At 51.8% G+C, this 17,341-nt stretch overlaps 1 protein-coding gene and 1 pseudogene across 1 annotated transcript in view; one reads left to right on the top strand and one right to left on the bottom strand.

Moving 5' to 3' along the window:
• LOC120392923 overlaps window positions 1–10,018 on the top strand; it is a 48,333-nt pseudogene extending 38,315 nt beyond the window's left edge.
• Window positions 10,019–13,867: 3,849 nt separating this feature from the next.
• Window positions 13,868–17,341, bottom strand: part of LOC120392921 (netrin receptor DCC-like) — a 60,557-nt gene continuing 57,083 nt past the window's right edge. The window contains exon 4 of the mRNA XM_039517576.1: window positions 13,868–14,283. Within this exon, the coding sequence (XP_039373510.1) occupies window positions 14,225–14,283 (59 nt within the window). The 3' untranslated portion in view covers window positions 13,868–14,224. The remainder of the gene's footprint in view (window positions 14,284–17,341) is intronic.

The raw sequence follows: 17,341 nt of genomic DNA, 5'->3' as shown, positions 1-17,341 counted from the left end.
ATGGAATCACATGCACGCACTCACAAACACAGAATCACATGTACATGTAATCACAAACACAGAATCACACACACATGGAATCACACACATACACACAAATACGGAATCACACACACAGAATCACATGCAAACACCTACATGGAAAAGCACATGCACACACAGACAAACATGGAATCACATGCACATGGACTCGCACATGCAGACAAACACAGAATCACATGTACACGGAATCACACACACACCTACATGGAGAGACGTGTGCGCGCACACAGACTCTTCCTGCCCCACCTGCGCTGATGTGTCCTTCTACCCCGACAGTTTCTACGTCCGCCCCTTTGAGAAGCTGTTTGCTCTGACCATGGAGGAGCCGGCCATGCTGCGCTTCACCATCGCCTTCCCGCTCGTCTGCAGCCACTTTGCCCACTGCACCCACCCCATGTGTCCAGAGGAGGTGCATGGCTGGGGGGGGTACTGCATGAGGAGGGGCACTGCCTGGGGAGAGCCTGGGGGGCATGCATGGTGATGCATCAGGGGACATGCATGGGGACATGGGTGGCAATATAAAGGGGAAGAAACCCCCCGTGTGGGAGGGCCGGGGAGCATGCATGATGATCCATGTGGGGAGAACTCGGGGGGAGGAGGGGTGGGCAGGCATTCATGGAGATGTGTGGGTGAGGAGCAGGCGGGGGAGACAGGACAACGCATGGGGAAGGGGCAGGGTTGCCTCTCCCATGGGGTAAGAAGCTCAGTGGCTGGCGTTTGAGATCTGTGGCTGGAAGGTGCCAGGTGAGGGTGCAGAGCCGTGAGCCGTCCCTGGCCTCTCTCCCCAGTATCCCCACCTGAAGAGCTGCAGCCTGGGTCTATGCAACAACTTCCTAGAGGAGATCGCCAAGCAGGCTGCCAACTGCATCATGGACACATGTGCCGAGCAGCGCAAACTCAGTGAGCAGGTGAGGGGCGTGGCACGGTGCCGGGGGGTGCCCGGGGGATCTGCCAGACTGGGGGCACCTCTGCAACCAGGTGGAGGGTGTGGCATGGTGTCAAGGGGTCCCCTCCCCGGGGCAGCCGCTAGACTGGGGACATGGGGGCCCCTCTGCGAGCAAGTGAGGGGCGTGGCATGGTGCTGGGGGTGCCGGAGGAGCTTGTACCCTTGGGGCGGTGCCCAGGGCAGCTGCCAGCCTGGGGGCCCCTTTGTGAGCAGGTGAGGGGCATAGGCATGGGGCTGGGCGGTACTGGGGGAGCTGCCAGACTGGGGGCACGTCAGTGAGCAAGGGGGTTATGGGGCGTGGCATGGCACTGGGTGGGGTCCCTGGGTTTGCTTCCAGCCTGGGGTTCGGCGGGCAGGTGAGGGGCACAGGGTGTGGCGTGATCCTGGGTGGGTACCTTGTTGAGGTGCCAGCTGAGTGCACAGCAGCAGTTGCATGTACCAGGATTGCTCGCCATCTGGGCGCGCTGACTGAGGGCGGTGGCCGGCCCTCCACAGGCTGCTCTCCAGGCTGGCAAAGCCCTGCGGGGCTGTTTGGTGCTGGGGGCTATGGAGATGGCCGTGGTTGGAGTCATGTAGCCTTGCCAGGGAACAAATGGCCAGTGACTGCTGCTTGTTGAGCCCTGGCGGCGGTGGGGGTGGGCATCAGTGTGGCCAGTGGCTCCGTGGCAAGAAGAGCCAGATGCCAGGCAGGTGGGATGTGTCCTGCACTAGGACTGGGGTGTGGGGGGAGGGGACCCTATGTGCGTCTGGGGGGCTGCCAAATCCTGGCCCTCCAAGCCCCCAGCCCCTCCCTCGCCCAGTGCCCCTGTCTCTATCTCCTGGGAAGCTGCTACCCAAACACTGCGCCTCCACCATCAGCAAGGTCCGGAACAAGAAGGCCCAGAAGCAGCCCCCCAAGAAGGGGGAGCCGGAGCGGGACAAGCCAGGGGCCGAGAGCCAGAGGAAGGACCGGATCGTGGTGACCAAGTAAGCCCACCGCGTGGGGTCTCCCAAGGGGCATTAGAGCTGCTCTGCCATCCCTTGGGGGTGGGGGTTCTCCCCATTCAGAGGACTCCTCCCCCTGTGCTTCAGATGGCTGGGGTAACTGGGCAGTGGGGGGACAGGTTCTGGGTCCCCAGAATGGCTGATGGCTCAGATGGCTGCCCATCGCCCCTCTGAGTGCAGGTGGGGGTGAACCCAGGCATTGGGGCTACCCCGTTTCCCCTCAGAGCGGAGGTGGGGTGAACCCAGGCATCCGGGCTGCCTGTCACCCTTGGAGCGGAGGTGGGGGTGAACCCAGGCATCCGGGCTGCCTGTCGAGCCTCGGAGCGGAGGTGGGGTGAACCCAGGCATCTGGGCTGCCTGTCACCCCTCGGAGCAGAGGTGGAGTGAACCCAGGCATCTGGGCTGCCCACTTTCCCGTTCATTTGAATGATCCTTTGTGTGGATGGCCAGCTACAACCAGGCTACGCAGGAGATTGCGCGGCCCTCTGAGGTGCTGGCTGGCCTGCGCTCCTACCTCGCCTTCATCCAGTCGCTGGGGCAGTTCACGTGCATGGACTCCAGCCGCATCATCTGCAACGTCCTGCTTCAGCAGACCCAACCCCTGGACTCCAGCGGGGAGCAGACCCTCACCACCATCTACACCAACTGGTGGGTGCCTGGGCTGGGGGCAGCCTGGCCTGGGCCACCGGACAGGAGAGAGCTCTGGGTATCCCTGGGCCGTGGGGCAGGAGAGCCTGGGAGATGCCTGGAGGGATGGGGGAAGTGGGAAGAGCTGACCTATGAGGAAAGGTTGAAAGTCTTGGGCATGTCGAGTGTAGAGCAGAGAAGGCCCAGGCGGGACTTGACACCAGTCTTTAGCTACGGTCAGGGCTGTTCCGAAGAAGGCCGATGCCCAGTTGTTCTCCATGTGCATTGAGGGGAGATGAAGGAATCCGCTGTTTGCAGCCAGGGAGATCTCGGTTAGATAGTGGGAAAAGCTTCCTGGGGTCGCTGGGCTCTGGAGCAGGCTCCGAGGGGGGTTGTGGAATCCCCATCACTGGAGGTTTGTAGGAACTGGTTGGACAAACCCCTGTCAGGGATGGTCCAGATGTCCTGCCTCTGTGCCTGGCCTATGTGGCCTCTCGCGGTCCCTTCCAGCCCCATGTTTCTGTGGTTCTGTGCACCTGGGGGGATTTCATGGGGCTGGAAAGCGGGTGCTCGGAGAGCGACGGGTGGCCCTGCCCAGCATGGGGACAGCAATGGGAGAAACAGTCAGGCCCCTCGATCTTGCACTTTCTGGGCAAATAGGGCTGGGGAGGAGAAGGAACAAAAACCTACTTCTAGAGCCAACAAGGGAGCAGGCTGCCCATGGGAGAGCTTCCCTTAGCCAGTGCCCCTCAATCCTGACCCGCAGCCCCCTGCTATCCCAGCCCTGAGCTCCCCCCCAGCTCTGCCAGTGCCCCTCAATCCTGACCCGCAGCCCCCTGCTATCCCAGCCCTGAGCTCCCCCCCAGCTCTGCCAGTGCCCCTCAATCCTGACCCACGGCCCTCTGCTATCCCAGCCCTGGGCTCCCCCCAGCTCTGCCAGTGCCTCTCAATCCTGACCCACGGCCCTCTGCTATCCCAGCCCTGAGCTCCCCCCCAGCTCTGCCAGTGCCCCTCAATCCTGACCCACGGCCCTCTGCTATCCCAGCCCTGAGCTCCCCTCCAGCTCTGCCAGTGCCCCTCAATCCTGACCCACGGCCCTCTGCTATCCCAGCCCTGGGCTCCCCCCAGCTCTGCCAGTGCCCCTCAATCCTGACCCACGGCCCTCTGCTATCCCAGCCCTGGGCTCCCCCCAGCTCTGCCAGTGCCTCTCAATCCTGACCCACGGCCCTCTGCTATCCCAGCCCTGAGCTCCCCCCCAGTTCTGCCAGTGCCCCTCAATCCTGACCCACAGCCCTCTGCTATCCCAGCTCTGAGCTCCCCCCCAGCTCTGCCAGTGCCCCTCAATCCTGGCCCGCAGCCCCTGCTAGCCCAGCTCTGAGCTCCCCACACAGCTCTGCTAGTGTCCTTCAATTCCATCCCATGCTCACACACCGGTACAAGGGAGTTTGGGCTCTGGCAGGGCAGACTCGGAGCAGGCTGGGAGAACAGTGCTGGGCCTGGCTGTCCGGTGTAAGTGGATGCTTTCTGGCTCCATGCAGGTACCTGGAGGCGCTGCTGCGCCAGGCCAGCACTGGGGCCATTGTGCTGTCCCCAGCCTTGCAGGCCTTCGTCAGTGTCCCCAGGGAGGGGGAGCAGAGTTTCAGTGCAGAGGAGTTTTCAGACATCTCAGGTGAGCCGGGGCAGCTCCATGCCCTGATGATGGGGCCGCATGACGGCGGGATGCAGAGGGGGCTGCATGGCGCTGGGACAGCTGGCTCTGGCTGATTCTGGGGAGGGGGGTGAGGATGCGTGGTGGCAGGTCAGCCGGTCCTGGGGATGGGGGGTGGAGACACACAGCAGCAGGCCAGCTGGCTGTGGGGCTGAGAGTGGGGATGTGCAGCGGCGGGACGGCCAGTTCTGGGGGCGGGGATGGGGATGCAAGGTGGAGGGACCGCTCTGTGGATGGGGCTGAGAATGCACGGCTGCCGGATGGACCCTGGGGTTGGGGATGCACGGTGGTGGGACAGCTCTGGGGATGGGGATGCGCGGTGGTGGGACAGCTCTGGGGATGGGGATGCGTGGCGGTGGGACGGTAACCGGCCCCAGCCCCTCTCTGGGGGCGGTGGGGAGGGTTTGTTGGCTAACACCTGTGCGGTGCTTGGAGCACCTCAAGCATTGCATTGCTCACTTCCTGCACTTGGCTGCTGGGCAGTTGTTAAAGAGCTGCCACGTCCCACCCCAGAGGCTGCTACATGAGAGGGGGCGATCTGTGTCCATTGCCATCTCAAGGGCTGGCTCTTTCCTCGCTGCAGGTCTTCTCCAACCGCTGCCCGTTCCTGATGGGCCCCATCGAGTGCCTGAAGGACTTTGTCACCCCAGACATGGACATAAAGGTGGGGGCGACCCTTGTGCTTCTCTCTGCTGTGGGTGGGCTCTGCGGCTAGGCAGGCAGATCAGAGAACAGGCTGGGCTGCTGCGCAGGCAGCCTCCCGTTGCTGTCCACATCCGGGCCCCGGGGTGACTGGCCCGGGTGTTTCTCCTCCTGCCAGGGGCCTTTACCCCAGCTGGCGATCCAGAGTGCGGCACTGTGTGCCAGGCCCCACAGCCCTAATCCTGGGCTGGGGGGATTGTCCAGCCACATGGGAGATGCTCCTTCCCCCAGGAGACAAAAGTCCCAGCTCCCCTCCAGCCTGCAGCACAGCTCTCGTTGACCCTCCTATCTAGCCCCCATGTGGCTGCCTGGCTCAGGTTCTCAGGAGCAGCCACCGGGGGTCTGCAGACCCAGTCGAGGATGGGTGAGGGGTGTTGCTGCATGAACCAGAGTTCTCTCCTCGGCGCCTGAGTTAATATTTATCCATGAGCTCTGGGCCTGAGTTCAGCCCCTGCCCATGCTGCAGAGATGGCAATGCTGGATGCCTGCCCACCACAGAGGGGGGTCTGGGTCTGTCCGAGGCGTCGCCTTGCAGGGCCTGGGCCCAGTGTGCTGCAGTGTCCACAGGGCTCTCAGCATCATCCTAGCCAGCAGCAGCCTCCCCAGATCACTCCCTGCAGTCTCCAGGCGGGGAGTGCCGGGGACTAGTGGCTGCCTGGGCCGGGGCCAGTGATCACGGCTGCTGCAGAGGGGAGGAGCACTCAGAGCTCGCCGTGAATCCTCTGCCCTGCCCTGAGGGAACCCAGGCCTCAAATGGTGCAGAGACCCAGGGTAAAAAATGGAGACACCCCCAACTCCCACTCCAGTGCCAGGACTGGGTGGGCCTTGCTGGGAGGCTGTTCTGTGGGCATAAGCCCCAGGGGGCTCCGCTACCAGAGGGTGACTGGCCAGAGCAGCACTCTGGGAATGTGTCATCTCGGCCCCATGGGCCTCGGTGGCAAAACTCCCCTGACATCAGTGGGTTGCGGTTCAGCAGCCCACAGTCCCCAGGGCTGCCCTGGCCGGACAATCTTGTGTCGGGAGCCCTGGCGGGTTCGTTGGCTTCCAGCCGTGGGTGGAAGTGGAGTCTCCTCTGGAAAGCGGGTGCCCAGGCAGCCTGACGTGCAGGTCACCTGGGGGCCTCTCTCAGGCTAGGCAGAGCTGCACCAAGCTCTGCCGAGGCGTGTGGCGTGTTGTGCTCAGCCCTGCGCCGTGCCCCCAGCCCGGCCAGCTCTGAACAGGGACGCTGCGCTGCCAGGGTGGCAGGGTCTGGAGATGTTCTGTCGTGTGGAGAGGCCTGAACACACGCTGTGTCCTTGGGGTTGGTGCACATTGTGAGACTCGATAAACTGTGAGCCAGAGTTTGCCCTGGGCTCGGCGCGGGCGGCTCCTAGGTGGGCAGAACTGGGACGTGCAGATGCAGTTGGCACTGACTGTTCCATATTGCTCTTGTTGCCCCGCTGGTCCCTGGGAGGGTGGCATGATGTGTGAGCACGGTGGGCTCCCACTGGCTTTGGCGGACAGGCATGTTCTGGTGTGGCGGGTCCCTCCCAAGGGGGCAGCTCACAGGGTTGTCTCAGTTCAAATTGTGCTTTCCTGGCTGGGCCCCGTTTTCAGCCCAAAGGAGCTGGTTTTGCGGGGTCCTCGTGGAAACCCAGGGGACATGCCTGTTAGATGGGACCCATCCTTAGTACCGATGTTTGAAAGGTCGGCCTGAGGGTAGTGGCAGAGCAGAGCAGGCGTGTGAATGGACAGCAGGGTGTGTGTTAATGATGCAGGGTGTGAATGCAGAGCAGAGCAGGATGGGTGTCTTGATGCAGGGTGTGAATGCAAAGCTGGGCTGTGCCTGTGTTAATGACACAAGGTGTGAATGCAGAACTAGGCAGGGAGTCTGTTATTGCAGGGTGTGAATGCCGAGCAGGGTGTGTGTTAAATCACACAGGGTGTGAATGCAGAGAAGAGCAGTGTGTGTTAATGATGCAGGGTGTGAATGCTGGGCAGGGTGTATGTTATGTTAATGATGCAGGGTGTGAATGCTGGTCAGGGTGTGTGTTAATGATGCAGGGTGTGAATGCTGGGCAGGGTGTGTGTTAATGACACAGGGTGTGAATGCCGGGCAGGGTGTATGTTAATGATGCAGGGTGTGAATGCAGAGGTGCCATGGGGTATTTACTGTACAGCAGTCCATAGACAGTCAAGTAATGGGGTGTGGTGGCCAGGCATTGGACTGGCTGGGTATGAACGTGCCCACACTGCCAGAGAGGCACATGCCAACACTTGCCCATTTTTCAGAGCCATGGACAGAGGGCTGGGAACCCCACTCCAGCTCCATTTAGCAAGATGGGTTTTGCAGCTCTGAGAGAAGGGCATTGGATCTGGCCATGTGGCCTGCTGACCTGCACCACACCCTGTGCAGGGGTGACTGTCACCCTGGTTAGATTCAGGCAAATCACACAAGGGCGCTGGCCACGGGATCTTGTGATGGCAGCACACAGCTGCCATCTGCAGGCTGAGCTAGTCTGTCATGCTGAGGCCTGTCAGATGTGGAGGTGCTCAGCAGGGCTGGGAATGAGTCACTCCAGGCCTGGATGCCGCTTGCACCTGGCAGATGGACCATGGGGCTGGGCTAATGCGGCTGGAGCCGGTGATGATCAGTGAGAGATGGAGGGGAGCCAAGAACCATACAGCTTAGGAAAGAGCTGCCTGGGGCTGCCGGTTGGGTCCTGTCCTCCATTGACCCCCAGTGTCCTTGTGCAGGCAGGACTGGGCTGGCTTCAAGGCAAACTGTACCTTAAGTGCAAGTCAAAGGTAAGAGCTAACTCTCCTCTGGCATCTTCTAGCAGCCACTTTGCACCCCTTTGGGAAAAGAGGGCCACAGATCAGGCCAGGTCCCCCACTGGCATGAATGTCCGAGTGGTGGTAGCACCTGGGGACCTCAAATGGGGAGCAGGACCCCGCTGTGCTAGGGGCTGGGCAAACCAGCCAGACTGTTCATGCCCCAGAGAGCTCGTGGTCCAGCCACTGTGGGCACATTCTGCACAAACCCTCCCGGCCAGGAGTAAAATCCATGCAGGTGGCTGAACAGCTGCTGTTTGCCAAGGTGGGAGGGGGCCATCGTTCACCTGGGCTGAAGGTCCAAGCTCACGTGTGGGCTGCCCTGGGAAGGCCCATGGCAGCTTACAACCAAGGCATTGCCCCTGCCCTGGGGACAAGACTTACCTGTTACCGGGGTGTTGTGGGGAACAATCCAGTGCTCGCTGGCATGGAACAGCATAGAATCCCTAAGGCCCATCAAGCACATGACAGTGGCAGATCCCAGGGGATGCCATGGGGGTCCTATTTAGAGCTGCTTTCAGAGCTGGGTAACCTGGACTAAGGTGGGGACATGCTGACAAGTCTCATCTAGCTGCATGTGGGTGGGGCTTATGGAGGCAGGTCCTGAGATGCAGGCATGTCCTATGGACTATCTGGCAGCCTGACACGGGCCATGCTGGCTGCTCACCCTGGTGTATGTGTACTAACTCCTCTCCGTTTTCATCTCATTGATCAGTGTTGGTGAGACAGGCCGGGATAGAAACCAGCCAGTGCAGGCCATGAGCACCACAGCGGCGTGGACTCCGAAGGGTCTCGCCTGGAGAAATGGTACGGGCTGGGGGCACTAAACTGTTCTGTCTGGGAGGTGGGGAAGGGTGGTGACCAGCTTCCGAAACATCAAGTTATCACAAGAGCCCAGCTGCACTGGGTCAGCCCTGGGTCTTACTGTACTCGTGTCTTGTACTCATCTCCAGGACGTTTGCTGTCTGGTCTCTGAAGGGAAGAAACCCCTTTATTTCTAGTTACTAAGGTACTTGCTCCAGGCGCACTGCTTTCATGAGCAGAACGTGTCCTGTAGCTGGGAGCCAACAATCCCATGGAACGAGGGAGCAAAGGAGGGTGGAGGATGCCAGCAAAGCTGCTCCCTGCCCAAAGTGAATGTTACTGAACTAGTGTCACTTCCTCAAAGCTCGGTGTCCTAGAGGACTTTCCTCCACGGCTAGAAACAGGCTGATGTTGCTTTTGAGTCAGAAGCTCTCGGGGGAGGGGGGCTATATAGTGCACACCAAATTGTATAAGTAACATGTGACCCTAAGGCCTGGTCTGTGTACAGATCTTGTACTGGGGCAGTTAGGTCAGTGAGGGGTGTGACTTCTTAGCACTGTAGTCCCCAGTACCACCCCTAGGGTGGATGTAGTTCTACATCTTTATACCAGTAGAGTTTATTCCGCTTCTCCTATAGGAATAGCTATCCCAGGACTAGCACTCCTATACCAGCATAACTGCCTCAACACTAGGGTGCATCATTTTAACTGTACTGGTGGCTCAACCCTTCGATTCAATGCCTTGGCTTCTGACTCTGGAAACATGGTCTTCAGCTTCTGTCACCTTGGCATAACTCAGGGTATGTCCAGACTACCCGCTGGATTGGCAGGTAGCGATCAATTTATCAGGGATCGATATATCGTGTCTCGTCTAGACACGATATATCGATTTCCCCGAACGTGCTCCCGTCGACTCTGGAACTCCACCAGGGCAAGAGGTGGAAGCGGAGTCGACGAGAGAGCTGCAGCTGTTGATCCTGTGCCATGAGGACGGGAGGGAAGTCGAAATAAGATACGTCGATTCATCTACGCTATTCCCTCCCCTCAGTGTAGACCAGGCCTCAATGATGGCATGTGACATTACCGCAGGACCTGCTGTTTATAAATGTAGTACCTTCCCCCGCCTGTATTGTCATCATTCCTGACTCTCTCTCTCCAGGCTCTCTGTGAGGCTCTTGCTATGGGAACGAGCAGCCTGGAAAAGAGTTGAAGCTTTTAAACTTTGTCAATATTTTTAAACTTGTAGATTTCCCCAGTGGCTGTTTTAGACATGTTCTTACTGTCCAGATTGAGAAATAAAATCTCCCTTTGTGTAAACAGTGTGGTGTTCTCTTCTCTGCTTCCGGAAGAGACCATGTCGATGGCCTGACAAGTGCCCCAGTGCGCTTCTGAAAAGTGCATTTCCTATCTACTCTTCCTTCCCAACAGAGATGGCTTGGATGGAATGAACCCTTGATTGCCTTTGAGGAGTGATTTAATAAGACTGGGACTCTTCAGCTTGGAAAAGAGACAACGCAGGGGGGATATGATAGACCTCTATCAAATCATGACTGGTGAGGAGACAGGGAATAAGGAAGTGTTATTTACTCGTTTTCATAACACAAGAACTAAGGGTCACCAAGTGAAATTACTAGGCAGCAGTTTTAAAACAAACAAAAGGAAGTCTTTCTTCACACAACAGTCAACCTGTGGAACTCCTTGCCAGAGGATGTTGTGAAGACCAAGACTATAATGGGGTTCAAAAGAACTAGATAAGTTCATGGAGGATAGATCCTCCAACAACTATTAGCCAGGATGGGCAGGGATGGCATCCCTAGCCTTTCATTGCCAGAAGCTGGGAATGAGCGACAAGGGATTGATCACTTGATGATTACCGGTTCTGTTCATTCCCTCTGGGACACTTGACATTGGCCACTGACAGATGGACCATTAGTCTGACCCAGTATGGCTGTTCTTACGCCTCTTAAGATCTAGTGGCCCCTTATAGCCTGACCTAGTTATCACAGGTCAGGAATTTCACCGTTACCCCCATATCAAGCCTAGTAACCTGTTTGACTAAAGCATCTTCCAAAAGGCCTCAGCCTGGATTTGAAGAGCCAGCCCAAGGGAAGGAGAATCCATCCCCTTCCCCTAGGAGTTTATTCCAAGGGTTTACCATCACCACCATGGAAAAATGTGCCCGGTTTCTAATTTGAATGTGTCTGTCCGCTTTCACCTTCAGCTACAGCTTCTTGCTCTTGCTGGTAATCATCTGGGAAAGCAGCATCTTGTGAGCTTTTTCACTCAGTTTCCAGACCAAAGAATTCAGATAAGTGTTCAAGATCCAATCACTAGAAACTGAAACTAGACCAATTCATACTATAAATAATGTGCACCTTTTTAACAGTGTTGGTTCTTAACCATTCATTGAAACCATTGAACCAATTTACCTAGTGAGGTCTGTGGGGGTTCTCCAATACCTGAAGTCTTTGATTTAAAGAATGAATGCTGTACCTTTCTAATGGATGTATACTAACTCAACCTGCAGCTATGGATTTGATGCAGGAATCATTTAGGGAAAGTCTACAGCCTGTGTTATGCAAGAGGTCAGACCATCATAATGTTCCCTTCTAGCTTTAATATCTAAGAGGACTTCGGCTATCCCTTGATGCAAGGATGATGTCTGCCAAGGGGCTTCCATTGATGTGTTTTTAGGTGGCTGAGGATCCCAATTTGTGCCCTGCAGATTTTCCCACAGAGATGACAGGGGTAATTTTGGGGGAGACATAGTTGTTAACTGGAGTGTTGTGCCCTTTCTTTCCTCCTCTGTTGCTTCTCTGTCTTGTGAGCATGTCTGTTCTCCTCAAAGTGGGCTGTGTCTTGGTGTATGGTGTGGCGCCACTGTGTTCTGTTCCGCGCCAAGTCCTCCCAGTTTGTTGGGTTGATGCCTCCATTTTTAAGGTGTACTTTCAGTATGTCTTTGAAATGCTTCTGCTGCCCTCCGCGAGCCCTTCTTCTCTGACTTGACTGAGAAGATTATTTGCTTCGGGAGGCGAGTGTAAGGCATACATACACAGTGGTCAGCCCAGCGGAGTTGCTGTTTCATGACCTGCGCTTCTACACTGCTGATGTTGGCTGCAGAGAGAGCATGGATGTTAGTGTGTAAGTCATCCCAGCTGATCCTGAGAATCCTCCTGAGGTAGCACTGCTGGAACCACTCCAGCCGCTTGAGATGTTGTCTGTAGGTTACCTAGGTCTCACGCCCATAGAGAAAGGTGGGGATGACAACTGCCTTGTAAACCAAGATCTTGGTGCCTGTTTGCAGATCCCTATCACTGAAGACTCGTTTGAGTGGTCTTTCAAAGGATGTGCTTGCACAGCGGATCCTGTATTCGATTTCTGTGTCAATGCTGGCTGTTTGGGAGAGATGGCTGCCAACATATGGAAAATGGTCCACTTTTTCCAGGGGTTTTCCGCTGATGGTGATTTGTGGAGTATGTAGAGTAGTTTGTGCAGGTGAGGGCTGGTAGAGTACCTTGATTTTCGCAATGTTGAGAGAGAGATCCAGGCTGTGATAGGAACCTGCAAAAAGATTTAGGGTGCTTTGCAGGTTGGCCTCTGTGTGTGCGAGGATGACACAGTCATCTGCATACCGAAGGTCAGTGATGCCAATTCTCCTGATCTTAGATTTTGTTTGGAGATGTCGGAGATTGAGGAATGGCCATCCATACGATACTCAATCCTGATTCTGTCAGAAAGGTGGTCACGGATGAGAATCAGGATCACAGCAAGGTAAATTGAGAAGAGTGTTGGAGCTATGACACAGCCCTGCTTGACACCAGTGCGAATGAAGAATGGTTCAGTCTCTGACCTGTTGCACAGAGTGGTGGCAGTCATCCCATCATAGAGTAGTCAGAAAATGGAAATGAATTTCTGTGGACAGCTAAACCTGCACCGCACCTTCCATAGAGCATCATAATTGATAGAGTCAAAGGCCTTGGTGAGATTGATGAATGCCATGAGGAGTTCCTGTTGTTGCTCTCTACACTTCTTCTGAACCTGTCGTGCCACGAAGACCATGTTGGTTGTGCCTCAGGATGGCCTGAAGCCACACTGTGATTCGGGGAGGAGTTCCTCAGCAACGGGGAGAAGGTGGTTTAGTAGGATCCGGCCAAGGATCTTCCCTGCGATGGAGAGGAGGGCAATACCTCTGTAGTTCCCACACAAAGATTTTTCCCCTTTCTTGAATATTGTAACAATGTTGGCATTCTTAAAGTCAGGTGGAATTTCTTCACAGGTCCAGATTTTTTTGAGGAGTTTGCTAAGTTTGTGTAGGAGGTAAGTGTCAGGACTTGGGCTGCTTATCCAAACTGAACTTTTTTTTCAGTACTCATCACAAAGGCGATGTGCAAGAGAATTCTTTTTAAAAACAGAGAGATGTAGAAAGCTGAATTGTAATACTATCTCCCCCCTACAGTAAGTGAAAGTCAAAATGGTTTCTATTACAAAGTATGTCTCCTCCCCCAGTCCTGGACTCATTCTGTGTAAAAGGTGAAAAGGCAAAATGATAGTAATCTTGTTATCTTTGTGGCCCATGTGTTAGGTATTACATGATGCTACATAATAATGCACAATATAGATCTCTTTGCTTAGAAACTCTTCATTTTAAAACCTTTTCAATCATTTATTGATTTCTTTCAATAATCCTTTTTTAAAATTTTAAAATTTAAGAATTCTTTCCAGCATTTTAAGTACTAAGTAAATGACCATGTAGGGTGTCTCAAGTACCCAAGGAACATATGAGCTGATGGAAAGCAAACACGCTAGGGGTAAACTTGCTAGGTAGGACTGGGCTTGCTGGAAATATCTTGTGGAAACACCAATTTAGCATTTTCTATGTATCTTATAGTGGTTCTGGCTTCAAGATATTACAAATTCATACTGTGCCCTGTTGCTTCACATGTGTAGGTTTCCTCATACAGACTCCAACTGCAGCATACATACACTTCCAGGGTAGAGCTCTGATACTCTCACCAACAGGTAGCTCAATGATATAGTGACAGTACAATCAGATTTCTGACTGCCTTAAAGAAGCCCCATGCTGGTAGACTATAGAGTCATGTCAGAGGATCTTGTGACCCCCCACCACACACACACACACACACACACGAGCCACAACATGCCTGTGCCAACAACATTTCTAAAATAGAAAAATAAAAGTGGAATCCCTTCTCCTTTGGTGAGTTTGAAGGCTATTTTCCACTTCTTTCTTGGGTTAGATGAAGATGACTTAAAAGTGTTAGAGAGAGAGCCATGTGTAGGAAAGGAACAATGCATGTGCATTGTCAATAAGGGCTTCAGCTTCACTGCTGTACTCTGAGAATTCTGTGCAGCAGTGGGCGCTCTAACCCCTCTCTTGCCATGTAGTGAAGGATATTAAATCATACTGCAGAATAACCACAGGTATTGTAGCATATACACATTGCTGTGAGAAAGATGTTGGCTGTCTTACTGGATCAGCACTACTGGCTATACAGATTCAGAAAATACTATTAGTCTCATTGTTGAAAGGAGCCATATGTCTATCTTCCCAACCAGAGGTAAGGTACCATGACAGCATCAGCTACACAAGCAAAATTGTGCTTCTAAGGTGCAGGGAGGAAGTGCACAGCTTTTTCCTGCATATAAACAGATTAGGACTAAAGTTACTGAACATGCCAGCCTGGACATCAGGAAAAAGAACATGACACATCCAGCAAAGGGTTGATATGAGAAAAACCTGAGATGAGAACACAAATGTGAATTTAGAGTTCCCCTGAAATCACACACTCAGCAAATCAGTATTATTTTTCATAAAAGCAGCTTGATTTCTGTTGTTGTTGTTAATGCTAATTGCTGTTAGTAGTTCCCAAAATATGCTTTCAGATACTCAAAACAGGACATTCCTTGCCCACAAATGTTCAAAATTTAAGGATGGGCAGACAATTACACAGTACTTAGTGGAGAGGAACAACAAATAAGGAAATCTGAATATCAGAAACTGTCCTTATCTCATTCTGTGGCATCCTCCCATTGCTTATTTATTCTGGAGGAGAAGTTTCATGCTTGCAGCTAATGTCTGTGTGCTGCTTTTTAACATTTGATATTTCAAGCATAATTAAATAGATCACGAAGAAGAAATACAAGTTGGTTAAAGATACATTCAATGCCTCCAAAGAGTACCATCCACATGGGGAAAATAGTTTCTCGGGAAATACCTGCCTTCTCTGTTCATGTTATTTAATAGGACCTCTGAATCAAAGGCAACCTTGGTGACCATTCTAAGTCAAGGCCCCTCTGGGGTGAGCATGATACCAAGTTGGGAATCTGTGGCACTGCATTCCTTCAGTGCTACACTGCTATCATCCATTGTCACAACAGCTTAACTGATCACTTAATAGGATATATCCTCTCAACTCCTGCAAAAGTTTAATGGAATACATATTCTAACAAATATGGTCTTTTAACATCAAAGCTTATTATCCTCCTCTTGAGCCACACACTAATGTCAAAAGGAGAGACACATGCAGAACGGAGGGGGAAATAAATCAAGGCATGTATCCCAAATTCATTATGTAACAGAAACAACATTAATCAAAACAAAGGTCACACTTTATATAATTATGTGTGTGTTCCATTTACCAATACTTTATGAATGGTTAATAAATGATAAATGAATGCCATAAGCATGTTACTGACATGATTTATGTGCGCTATAGATAGTTCTAAGCACAGAAGTAGGTGTTATGGATGATTATACAACATAGTTATAAGCAACATATTAACCTTTTAGTCTCAATAACTAATTAACCATTTAATAACATCTATTAAACAATTATTAACCATCCTTAAACTATAGAAATTGAACCTTATATATAGTGTATATATAAAGTGTGACCAAATTGTGCAGTTCACTTGACTCTGTTGTTTACTTGCATCAGTAGCATGCAAATATTTTATTCAGGCTAGCTTTCAAATTTCACAAGGAATACAAAATCTTTCTGTCGTAGTAGACTCTTTGGTATAAACATTCAGAAATGATCTGTAATTTTATACACACAATATTATGTTATACCCACAACATTATACCTAAAAGTTTGGAACCTACAAGTTTGCACTTACAAGAAGCCATGGCCCCAAGTGGTAGCAATTAAACATCCAATTAAATGATTTTGGGAACGTATAAGTGGTTAAAGTGTCCACTCACTTTCATTTGTGCCTACAATTTGTTGCCAGCACCAAACACTGGGTGAAAAATCAGAAATTGGTTTGAAGTTTGGCTGAAAGTCAGGTCCTGTTTACTTTGGCTTATCTCTGGAGTGGTTTTCTTGCACGTTCACCTTCTGATCTGACTTCTCGTGCTTTCTTTGCAGCATTTAATTATGTGACTTTAGCACAAGACTCTGGGTTACTTTGGTTTACTAATATAAATCCACTAAGACAATGGAATTAGCCTCTGAAGCTAGTAGATTTACTTTGGATTCATGTTAGTATAAATGAAATAAGAATCTAGTCCCTGCTCTGGTGGAATTCTCTATCATTTGAAATCATAGTTCAGGTTGCCTTATTTCTTCTATAGTTCAATTTAAACAGTATTTTATACCTATTTCACAGAAACTTGGTGGAATAAGGATAATCAGTGGGACACAGTAATACCAGGGTAAAAATATATTGGAAACACAGAATAGGTTGTGCTGGTGAGGGAGTGGCACTATATGTGAAAGAAAACGTAGAATCAAATGAAGTAAAAATCTTAAATGAACCAAACTGTACCATAGAATTCCTAAGTGGAGCACAGGATCACATTCAAGAGGTGATTATAGCTGGACCGCTTGGTAATAGTGACCATAATATAATTAAAATTAACATCCCTGTGGCGGGGAAAACACCACAGCCGCCTAACACTGTAGCATTTAATTTCAGAAAGGGGAACTATACAACAATGAGGTTAGTTAAACAGAAATTAAAAGATACAGCACCAGAAGTAAAATCCCTGCAAGCCACATGGAAACTTTTTAAAGACACCATAATAGAGACTCAACTTCAATGTATACCCCAAATTAAAAAATATAGTAAGCGAATCAAAAAAGAGACAGAGTAAAAGACGCAGTGAGAGGCAAAAAGGCACCTTTAAAAAGTGGAAGTTAAATCCTAATGAGGAAAATAGAAAGGGGCATAAACTGGCAAATTAAGTGAAAAAATATAATTAGGAAGGCCAAAAAAGAATCTGAAGAACAGCCAGCCATAGACTCAAAAATTAATAGCAAAAAACTGTTTAAGTACATCAGAAGCAGGAAGCCTGCTAAACAACCAGTGGTGCCACTGGACAATTGAGATGCTAAAGGAGCACTCAAGGACAATAAGGCCATTGTGGAGAAACTACGTGAATTCTTTGCATTGGTTTGCACGGTTGAGGATATGAGGTAGATTCCCAAACCTGAGCCATTCTTTTTAGGTGACATTTGAAGAACTGTCCCAGATTGAGGTGTCATTAGAGAAGGTTTTTGGAAAAAAATTGATAAACTAAACAGTAATAAATCACCAAGACCCAAGAGTTCTGAAGGAACTCAATTGTGAAATTGCAGGACTACTAACTGTCATCTGTAACCTATCATTTAAATCAGCATGTGTACCAAATGACTGGAGGATAGCTAATGTGATGCCAATTTTTTAAAAAGGGCTCCAGAGATGTCCCCA

This window comes from Mauremys reevesii, unplaced genomic scaffold (genome assembly GCF_016161935.1).
Source record: "Mauremys reevesii isolate NIE-2019 unplaced genomic scaffold, ASM1616193v1 Contig124, whole genome shotgun sequence".
NCBI classification, from domain to species: Eukaryota; Metazoa; Chordata; order Testudines; family Geoemydidae; genus Mauremys; species Mauremys reevesii.
The sequence above is the reverse complement of the archived record's forward strand: the minus strand, read 5'-3'. Positions and strand labels throughout refer to the sequence as shown.